We start from the raw sequence: 11,649 nt of genomic DNA, 5'->3' as shown, positions 1-11,649 counted from the left end.
TCTGAAGGCAGAAATTCTAAATTTAGTGCTGTCAAAACCTTAATTTCTTTGTTTAAAATTCGACTCTATGATTGTTTCCGTAAATATCATTTTATCCTAGCAAATTTTTTAGTTTGACAGCGTTAAAATTAGAATTTCTGCCTTCAGAATCGACATCATTGTCCCCTAAAACGATAAATTCGTATGGCTTCTCTTATAAATATATGGATCTAAATAGGCCACACTGTATTTCGAATGTATGTATTATTATAATAATGTAACACTCTGAAACCTTGGTGTAAAATTATTTAAGGAACATTATGTGATAAACAGTATCAGAGCAAATATTTTCATACCATGATATCTTGTTGTTTGAGATGGTATTAAAATGTCCATTTACTTTAAAGAATTTACGCAAAATCAGGTTTTATGTGGCAAATAAGTTTTGCTAATATTTGTATTTTTGTGGAATTATGATTATAGTTCATAGGTATTTTTCTTGAATTTATCAATTGGCTACACGTATTGCGTTATTTTTAGGTCATTTTTGTTTACTTAGGGGCCGTTTAGTATATTTGGTAATCGTTTTAAGTTTACTGACCTTATATTAATAAAAAGAACTAGGTATTTTTGGTTTTGGAAGATGGTGCAAAAAGTATTAGTTATAGATTTAGTGACATCCAAAATGTTAGTTCTGTAGGTGTATGGGTTTAAATGCCAGTTTCGTATTTAGGTTTAACGCAAGGAACATATAGTACTTATATAAGTTAAACGCATGTTAAACGGGTGGCCATAGTGTTCTAAAACTAGTCAAGTACAATTTTAAAAGTCACTATTTTGAAATTCACAAGAGTTGTACATGATTTATAGTTTTAAGTACAAAAAGCAAACACTGTTTGATATATGAAAGGTTTTTTTTACATATATTAAATAAAATTAATCGTACGAAATGTTTCTTTTATTTAGCCATAGGTATGCCATGCCCTGTTTGCAAATTCAAATTCAAATTCAAATGGTTTAATCGACGTAAAATTTTACAATTATTTGTCGATAGTCATCTACCACCATTTCACAAAGGCCCCGTCATTGAGAAGGAAAGAAATGGCGAAAGAAACTCCTCGAGCATCTTTTCAACTTTTTCCTTATAATCTATTACAATTTTTACTTATATCTACCTAGTACCTACAATTTTACTTAAGTACCTATATCCATTTCATTTTTTCAATAGCCTTAGCTGAGGTGGACAAGACCACGCGTTTTTGTCGTTTAAATAATCATTTATACTATAGTAAGCTTTACTACATAATGTAGCTTTAACATAATTCTTAAATTTTTGCTCAGTAAGGTTTATTGCTTCATTTGATAATTTATTATAAAAACGTATACAGTTCCCCATGAATGATGTGTTTGTTTTCGAAAGTCTGAGTGTGGGGAAAAGCAACTTATTTTTGTTTCTGGTCTCAATACCGTGAGTGGCTCCTACTTTACTAAATGAATTTAAGTTTTTACGAACATACATAATATTTTCATAGATATATTGGCATGGAACAGTTAGTATACCTATTTCCTTAAACGCATCTCTTAATGAAATTCTAGACCCTAATACATATATGGCTCGAATTGCTCGTTTTTGCAGAACAAAGATTTGATTAATGTCAGCCGCTCGTCCCCACAATAGAATTCCGTAAGACATAACACTATGAAAATAACTAAAATACACAAGCCTGGCTGTATCTACATCTGTTAACTGTCTAATGGTTCTAACCGCATAAGCTGCAGAACTCAATCTACCGGCTATCCTCTCAATATGGGGTCCCCATTGCAACTTTGAGTCAATTGTAATACCCAGGAATACCGTTTCATTTACTAACTCTAGCTTATCGTTATTCAATATCAAATATGTCTCTACTTGTCTTACATTAGGCAAAGTGAATTTAATACATTTTGTTTTCTTGGAGTTAAGAGCTAAATTATTTACAGTGAACCAATTAGCAACTATGGAAAGAGTACTGTTTGCATTGTCAAAATTGACTTCTTGTCGCTTCAACTTAAATATAAGTGAAGTATCATCAGCAAACAGTACTATCTCACATAATTTATCTACCAAAAACGGTAAATCGTTAACTTATACAAGAAACAAGAATGGTCCTAAAATCGAGCCTTGGGGAACACCCATACTGACAGGACAGCCAGCCGAACGCACTCCATTTATGTCAACTAGTTGAGTTCTGTTGGTCAAGTATGATTCCAATAATGTAAGAGCTTTGCCAGTTAGCCCATAATATTTAAGTTTCATAAGTAGAGTGGCATGATCCACACAATCAAATGCTTTCGATAGATCGCAAAATACACCCACAGCATCAAGACGTTCCTCCCAAGCACTAAATATGTGTTTGACCAACGCGACACCAGCGTCAGTTGTAGATCGACCTTTGGTGAAACCGAACTGTTGGTTATGGAGAAGGCCGTGAATACTAAAGTGCGAAAGCATTTGATGCAGCATAATTTTTTCAAATATTTTTTGCACTTGAGTATGTTTCTTATTTTGACCGATTTTTCTCTTACGCTGTCAACTTGACATGTGATCTCGTGGCATTCTTTCTCTTACTATAGGACACATCGAAGTCGCCCCAGACATCAATAACGGAGCGTATCTCGTGATAGGGCGGCGCTTGTAGCCTGATGACCAGACCCTGACTGCCGACGCCACCACCGGCCACCACGGCCAGAGCTCCACAGGTCTTCACCGCCACGTTATGAACACTGACGTATCTGATCCGGAAACCCTTGAACGTGTTCTCGTAGGTAAAAGCCGCTTCATGGTCGCTAGGACGCTCCACTATGACTGCATCGAGGTGCCTTAGTCCAGGCCGCCACTGACCCAGCTCTAGCGTGTCCTGATAGCCACACGGCGATGCCCCGGCCGCGGCCAGGCATGAGGATACTGCCAGCAGACGCCACATGACGCTTCCGCCGACACTCAATACACAATGCTAATATTTCTCCTAATGGATAGTCTATTCAGTTCAAAGCCCATTGTATAGTGATAGGTGGTGTGAAATTAAACAAACTATTGTTTCAACGGCACAATTTATTGTATAGATTAGTTCATAAAGAGGATGCTACAGTTCATATTTTTTTTCAATTTTGGTATCTGCAATAAGTTATACAAATTCATTCAATAAATATATTTTTAGAAATGTAAAGTTTTAACAATCAGATAGATATTATAAAATAGCTGATATAATATTTCATAGTATGAGCGATTCATTAGAAAAATATAAGTCATATTAATTTCAGGTATGTAGGAGGGCAAGGCTTACATTTATTATATCTTATAGCGAAATATACTTTCAGTGTAACTAAGAATGGTTTACCAAATTAATAAAAAATCAACATAATCATATACAATACCATACAAAATGTGAGTGGGAGTAAACAAACGTATGGGTAGGTATCATGTACTTAATTGTATCGTATCAACATCTCATTTACACTTGGCACATAAATGCGCTTGCTCTAGATACTAATGATGCAACGAATATTGTAATAAAACAAACCATCTAAGTGCTTGTGTGTTATTAATATTATTTATCTGTGATAATGGTAAAGAAACTGACGAGGCTTACATAATTGTGCCTCGATAATAAAGTACCTAGTGGTGATTAGAAATTCGGATGGTACGCGGTTCCAGTCATTAGAAGAAACTCTGGATGAGGCGTTTCCTCGCACTCCCGCTCACTTTCACTGAAAATATAGCAGTTGTTATTCATCCATGTTGTTATGTTACCTAGATATAACCACGCACAAACAAGCACATATAGTGTGATGTGAGGTTATGAATGAATTGCTACGTTACTGCTGCCTTTGTGATAAATAATATGAAATACTTACTGAGTTACATATTCATCACATCACTTGAATCGGTTCCGTATGCTGTGTCGTTGCTAAATCCCATAATTTTGAAATTATTTATTTGGTTAATAGTATAATTATAATAATAACAGTCTAAAACATAAATAATTGCCAATAACTGCCATTTCTCTCTTAAAAAACAACAGTTTTAATAATTGATTTAGATTAACTTTAAAAATACCAGATAATATAAGTAACGTATCGTATATATTTATAATAATTATATCACTCTTAAAATTCTATATAGTATTTATTTCTAGTATCTACTGACGATGGTCAGCAGAAGTTAAAAAAAAATTGGTCAAAAGCGTGCACTAAGTGCACTGCTAAGAGTTCCGTAGGGCTCATAAAAACAACCTTTTTGAGCTGATAATCTCATTAATATTTCTTTACAATCAATGTCTTTTTTCAAAACTCTTTTCAACATTGATTTAATACTTTATAATAAAAAAATGAATTTAGTAGTTACTATAATATTATCTGTTTACAAAAAAATACTCTATTGTAAGTAGAAAATAGTTTTGTATGAAATCAATAAAAGTATAATTCTTATGAAGACAATAATATTATTCTACAGTAACTAATTAGTTCGGGAGCAATCGAAAGTGTTGTGAAATGCAAAACAGATGTTCCGTAACAAAACCAAAAATGGTAGTAGTTTTAGTTACCATAGTAACTGATGACAGTTTCGTAACAATTTCTCAGTTTCGTTGAATTTCAGGTTTCGTTACGGTACATCTCTTCTGCATTTCGCACATATTCTATTTTTTTTACATTGGACGGACACAGAGCCCGTACGGAAATCTGAAAACACTTTCTTTTGGTGCAGAATGTAGCCACCTGTTTGTAGTGTCAATTGCACTGAATATTACTGACAAAGCGTTTATATGAAAAAGACAGAAACAAAATGAAAATGCTAACTGCGTCAAACTTTGAACCGATGCAATGGCGGAACATTTAAATCTCAAATTGTTTAAAAGAGTGAATGAGCAACTTCAGTCCTATTACTAGATCTAGATACAGATAATAGCTGCTTCAGATGAGTGTATAGTATGGGTCTGAAACAGTCCTACCACTAATACACATAACATAGCTGCTTGAGACAAACACTTATCTAAGGTATGTGAAATTGACACTTAAGGCGGACATTCCACTTCTAACAGCCAGAATCACACCCTAAAAAAGCGGCCTTAAAGGGCCATAAAATTTGCGACAGTCAATACTTTATTTTGCGTGGAACGTAGTGTTTTGAGTTACGTCTGGAGATTCGGTTTCATATCTTTTGAGTTTGACTTTTAACATTCGAGGAATAGTGGCTAATCTTTGACAATACATTAATAGAATGCTTACAGAATAAGCCACATTATATTGAGATTCACCGACAGTATAAAGTATTGGCTGCAGCGGCGTGGGTCGAGTCCGAATACGAGGGTAGTGCTAGACGTTAAGTATCGCGTGAGTTACATGTGGATGGTGGCGGCGGTGTAGCGGGCCTCGCCTCGCTTCCAGCTCCACTGCGATGGTCGGTACTGTGGACAATAAAACCACATAATAAAATAGGAAAATTTAAAAATAGAGGAAGTTAATTTTAAATGACGCACTTTTTTATATGGCTTGCATCGCTTTTTGCTGTAATCACGTGATAAGTCGCGCGCCGTATCGCTAATGAATGAGTACCATGCCTTTAAGGTATAAGTCCCATTGTTGCTTTGAGTCGATACGACTGCATTCCAAAGGGGCAGTCATAAAAGATATATGGCAAGCACGACGCGACGCTGCGAGTCCAAATTTATTCGGGATAGTCTTTTGCAAATCTGGCCAGGTTTGTCTGTCTCACAACTGAACACTCTAACTGCCAGTTTCAATACTCTATCTGTTGATAGCTGATAGTTACTACTTTCATACGATTTAACAGATTGCAACTTTTTATGTGCCAAAGTCGTATGATCTAACTGTCAGCTATCGATAGACAGAGTATTGAAACTGGCAGTAAGTTGCTTATTTCCCGTCAACGGCCTCACCTTGATGAGCATCTGTCCACTCCTAGTGTGCGGGTTCTTGAACGCGTAGACGGTCCATCCGGCGAGCGTCGCCAGCAGCGCCACGATCACGAAGGCGGCTACCGCACCGCCCACAGATGATTGGTACGGGGCGGCGGCTCCGGAGCGCACTGGCGATGGCGGGGACAGCGGGCTTGCTGTGGTGGGGGAAATGACGTTGTTATATAAAGAACACACAAATATACCGTAAAAAAAGATGCAAAGAATAATACACCTGTCGGTAAGACCAAACGGATTTTCATAAGACTACGTTCTGTTATATCGGATAATTAAAATGCCTTTTTAAAAAAAGGACTATTTAATTAACACTAAATACAGTAATATAGAATACTTGGTAATACTGGAAGAAAGTATGGCATCTATTGACTGTATGTGAGAGGGCCGACTGGGATGTAAAGGGGTGCTAACACAGCATTAAGGGTAGCATATCTCGTGTATAACAGTTCGCACAGGTTCGCTTAGCGCCTAGCGCCAAGCGAGTCACCAAGTGAGTAGCTGAGTAAAACCAACGTTCTAGAATCTTCGTCAACGGCCGCATTGATACACGCTAAGCGACTAGCTAGGCGCCAAGCTCGCAATGAGGTCATTCACGAAGATTCTAGAACGTTGGTTTTACTGAGCTACTAGCTTGGTGATTCGCTAGGCGCTAAGCAAACCTCCTGCCTGTACGTATAGGTAGCCCAAATGTCGTAAACAAACGGCGTCGGCAATACCGCCGAAGAAACAACATTAGTTTTGAAGTTGAACACTCACCGGTGGTGACGACAGAGGTGGTGGAGTCGGGTCCGTAGGGCACTGACTGGTCGACGCTGGCGTTACGGGCTTTGCATTGGCTCACGTCCATCACGGGCTTCTGGTCGCAGTCTGTGGATACAGGGTGTTACAATAAGGCTATGTAGTAAGAGGGTGACTCGGAGGGTCATACTAAACAACTATATATTGTCTTCTAATGCTTCTCCAAGCAAGCTTAATGAGGACGGAAGGTTCTATTCTATTCTCTGCGGGGGTGTTACTACCTGCACCTGGCTCTCTCGCATGGAACCCTTGTGCATATCCGCTGGGTCTAAACTGCCTTTCGGTCTTAAATGACTTTATAGATTTATTCTATTTTAGTAATATATTGAACTCACGTCGCAGCACCCAATCTTGCTTGTTGCGGTCGGTGCCGCTGGAGCAGCGCTGGATCTGTTCGCACCAGGTGCACTGTGAAACATTACATAGCATCATTTACTATACGGATATATACACGCTAAACTTGCTCATTATTTCAAGAAAAGAGGATTGTTTCAGAGGTTTATTAAATTTAAGGTTAAATTAGGCAGAGCCTGTAATATAGTTATCGGACATCTAATATATCTACACAAATAGATTCATGTTAACACCCAAGACCGTCTGTCTTAAACAAATATTTGCCCCGGCCGGGAATCGAACCCAGGACCTTCGGTATATCAGTCAGGGACACTAACTACTACACCATTCGGTCGTCAAATATTTTAGGTACTCTCACCAGTTCATCAGTCCGTGATCATCCAAAGCTTAACATAGGCCTCTACCACTGAATACTTTTCTAAGGTCTATTAGGAAGATGCCATAGACAGAACAGGCCTCCTGTAGTTCTCATGACAACCCATCACGTCCCCACTGCTGGGTCACGTGTCTCCTTCCAATGACGGAAGGGTTTTAACCTTAGTCCACAACGCTGGCCTAGTGCGGGTTGGTGGACCCAGACACAAGCAAGCTTGTGCTGAGAGAGTTGTCGGGTAAGTGGGCAACCCGACTGTCAGATGTTTTCAAGCGTCCTGAAGATACCTTCGGGACGCTTGAAAACATGTGACAGTCGCGTCAGAGAGAATTTTGCCTTTACGACAGGTGCAGAAGAGACACTTACGTTGAAGCCAGTGTCGTGGTTGACGCATTCAGCGCAAGAGTTGTACTGCAGGCACGTGGGCAGAGCCACCAGCCTGAGCATGGTGTGGTTCGTGATCTGGTAGTCCCTGAAGTTGACGCGGTGGTACTCGTAGATGGTCTTCCTCCTCACGTCTGGCGAAGAGACGGGGAATTTATGTGGTGCTATTTAGCTGCTTTGTACGGTGAGCTCCCTAAGTAGATGTACACTTTTGTACCTTGTCAAACTCATAAACTGCCTATTCAATGGTTGACGTTTGTTATGTAGGTAGTTTGACAAGGTTAAAAAGGGTATAGCTACTTATTTATGCAGCTGACCGTACATTGTAGGTAATACAGGATATACCACAAAAACTTAAGACAGTGTATAACAGATGTTTAGCGCTGTCAGTGTTTGCTTTAAGTTTTTGGGGTAAATTAAGGATCGTTTTTAAAGGTTCACCTAATGTCTTTCTTAAATAAAATGTTCTTCGCTTAAAAATGCGTTTCACCAGAACAAATCCAAAATCATTACCATCATCATTACCAATATATTATATACTTTTACCGAGAGTGTATTATTCTACTGCGCAGAAAATATTGTATGAAAGCAATAGTTATATTATTCTTGCATTAAAAATACTGATTGTGCAACTAATTTGTTATTTTTTATACACCATATAAAAGCAAGTGAGGATCGTGTTAGGTGCACATAGAATATAGAGTGGAGTTGGTGTCAGTTTAAAATATGATACTTTAATCATTAGTACGGTGTATTATTATACATTGACTAGAACTAATATTAAAGTGAAAACTCATTATAAAATATTTTAAGGAGTAAATTTAGATGCAAAATCAGCATTTTTGATATAAAAAAAGAGAGAATAATGAATGTCTATTGTTGCTTTTGCTCTCAAATAAACTACACACCAAAATGAAAAATATCTACCAAATAGAAAATAAGAATTAGATGCAATTAACATGCACATGCATTAAAGATAACTTATATTCAAATGAATTGTGGCAGAATTGTATGTGTGTTGTCCAGCACCGAAAAGGCAGACGATCTGCTCTGATAGACAGTCACATCCATTGGCTATTTCTATGATCGTAAACCTACGGTAGGTACATACATAATGCCATCAAAAACATAACCATAAGTAGTACCTAATTGGGTAAAATATTCAGTTCCTACTTAATGGTACTTGTATCTTAAGTTATTATGTAATTAGCTAACTTAACAACTTAAAGTGACCATTTGTATATAAAAAAAAACATACAGTGAAACTATAAAGTCCTGAAATTAATGTTTGAGGAACTAAAATTTTCAGGAGCCTGGCACCATTAGAAAAGAAACATAAAAGTCATAACAATTGTTTATGTCAATAGGCGGTTGGCTGTTTTTTTGAATTTTCTCATTAATTATAAGGTTAATGTAGATAAAAGCAACAATTTACGCTTGGTTGCAATTAGGAAGATGAAGAAAAATATTCGTAGTCAAGCTAGTGAAGTTATTTATCGAGTTTTTATACAATGTTTAGCAGAACATCAAGCTGGACACATTTTGTCGAATTTGGAGGATATTTACGCTCGTACAGCGTGTATGACGGGTATGTAACATTGTACAAATTGTAATAACTCATTTTTTATTAGTACCAACGCTTCATTTATCGATAAACCTAGGTTTAGAGCCCAAGTCGAACATTGTTTACATACCACTGATTGTAGGTTTCATCTGGTTTCAGTTGAGTCAAACCTTAACATGTTGATACTTGAAGATATATTTTTTGTTTACTTACTAAATTCGCATTGTGTGAATTTGGGGGGCATTGTGTAACTCAAAAAGATTTTTTTATTTTATTTTATAGTTATATCGGACCAGCGTGCCAAAGAGGGCAAAATATGGAATATTTCTAACTCCTGGAAGAAACAGAACTGGCCGTCCAAAAAGAGAAATTGAAGTCTTTACTATGTGTGCCCTTCGTCAACAGATCCAGTTTTTTATACAGTTGTAATAACGTTATCTAAATAAATATTTATTGGTTTCACTATTATAGCCTTCATATTAACACCTTCTAGCTTGTATAAGAGCTTTTTTGTGGATGGTAAGTTGTTTTTAAAATACATAAATAGGTAGGAAGTTAACAGGCAAAATTTCAAGTATCAAAGTCAGTTATGTTTCGCTATATAGGGTTGCTGCATGAAAGATAGCAGTGCCCTCATTTAATTTCAGGACTTTATAGTTTCACTGTATATCAATAGATTGACTTGGAGATCGCATACTCACAAAGAAATCATAAAGCAGGAACGAAAATAGATTGTTTATACTCTGTCCATTATATTATTGGTTTTTTGACATTCGACAACTGCAAAGGAAAACCAACTTTACTTACCAGACATAAGGAAATGTCTAAAATACAATAACATAGTGGAAGCTCTATAGTGCGATTGCCAAATCAATCAATTTATATGTCAATTTTTACATTTATGAGTTCATAGATAATGTATTAAGAAAATAATAAAATTATGTATTAAGCTAATAAATAGGAAAACAAAGTAACTAGTAAATTAAAGGTACCTTCACAAACTGTCAACTATATAGTCGATATAAGCCGAGTCAATAAAGAAACCATTCCATTCCATTTTACTCACACAGATTTGCCGATTATCTGGCCATTTCTATGCGTCTTGAGTTTGAGTCAGGTTTGATAGTTCATCGTAAACTATTAAAGTTTTCGTTTTCTCACATACAAAGTGACGCCTCTAGCGATATCCATCTAGAACTTTTTGACAGATAATGGATGCAGATGATTCATTTTAATAATTAATTGTAAAACTCGTACAGGCTCTATTATATTTGTTTCTTATTGGACGCGACTTATATCGAGTTTCTAGTTAAATATTATATCCTATAACTTCATGAGGACGCTAAAACAGGCACGAAAATGGGCAACTTATCTTTCCATTGCATTTACAAACCTTTTCTAGCCAAGAGTGTTGACCTGTTCTGCAATTTAATAAAGAAGAACGGACATCTTAGATATATTTATCTATGGTGTACAGCTGCCGAATTCGCTTTTGCAAAATGTTTCAGTAATTACGAGTAACTACAGTAGAACCAACACATCAGAATAAAATGAGTGAAATATTAACATTCTTAACTATAGCTCGGCTCTGTTCGAGCAATGTTTCTTTGGTGAAATAGGCCGTATACAGAAAATGAAAGCTGGAAACTTATAAGCGCTTACTTTACTATGGATATTTTTTCTCGCGCTTATCAGCGCTGGCTCGGCAAAGTATGAAGAAGTAAGCACTTATAAGTTTATTTTTGCTTAAATGATGGATAACCTTCTTTTTATAGTGAGTTTGACTGACAGTTTGACAGTCAGTCAGTAATGATCTCCCCAGCATTGTACGATTGAACGTCTACTTAACATTCTCACTAAACAGTGTGTGTATTACTGTGTATTGGCCTTAGTGCGCAGGTGTTAAATGGATTTAAGTATATTTTGGTATTTTACCAAATTAATTATTTTTAATGAAAGTGAGACGTATGTGGAGTTGTAAAAAGTGATTATGATGTTGTAGATTTCTACAAACTTACCACCATTGGCATCCGCCGCTTTGACATTGAAACAATACATGCAAAACATTTACTCACACATATCGATCAGAACAGAAGAGAACCAACCATAAATAGGTTTAGTAATGTAGTGTATTGTTAGTATTTGTATACAATAACTAAATATGAGAATAACTACAACATAAAGATTACGTTTAAAACTTCTATAGCGTTAGTTGTTAACCCTTA

At 36.5% G+C, this 11,649-nt stretch overlaps 1 protein-coding gene across 2 annotated transcripts in view; it reads right to left on the bottom strand.

Moving 5' to 3' along the window:
• Positions 1 to 3,052: 3,052 nt before the first annotated feature.
• Positions 3,053 to 11,649, bottom strand: part of LOC105384888 (plexin domain-containing protein 2) — a 35,844-nt gene continuing 27,247 nt past the window's right edge. Inside the window, exons 8-14 of one of the 2 annotated variants that reach the window (XM_048632434.1) lie at positions 11,443 to 11,460; positions 7,843 to 7,994; positions 7,085 to 7,157; positions 6,708 to 6,818; positions 5,916 to 6,091; positions 5,359 to 5,423; positions 3,053 to 3,726 (exon numbers count right to left, since the gene is read on the bottom strand). In XM_048632434.1, the coding sequence (XP_048488391.1) occupies positions 3,645 to 3,726; positions 5,359 to 5,423; positions 5,916 to 6,091; positions 6,708 to 6,818; positions 7,085 to 7,157; positions 7,843 to 7,994; positions 11,443 to 11,460 (677 nt within the window). In that variant the 3' untranslated portion in view covers positions 3,053 to 3,644. The remainder of the gene's footprint in view (positions 3,727 to 5,358; positions 5,424 to 5,915; positions 6,092 to 6,707; positions 6,819 to 7,084; positions 7,158 to 7,842; positions 7,995 to 11,442; positions 11,461 to 11,649) is intronic. The other variant, XM_048632435.1, reaches the window with a different exon arrangement.

This window comes from Plutella xylostella, chromosome Z (assembly GCF_932276165.1).
Source record: "Plutella xylostella chromosome Z, ilPluXylo3.1, whole genome shotgun sequence".
NCBI classification, from domain to species: domain Eukaryota; kingdom Metazoa; phylum Arthropoda; class Insecta; order Lepidoptera; family Plutellidae; genus Plutella; species Plutella xylostella.
The sequence above is the reverse complement of the archived record's forward strand: the minus strand, read 5'-3'. Positions and strand labels throughout refer to the sequence as shown.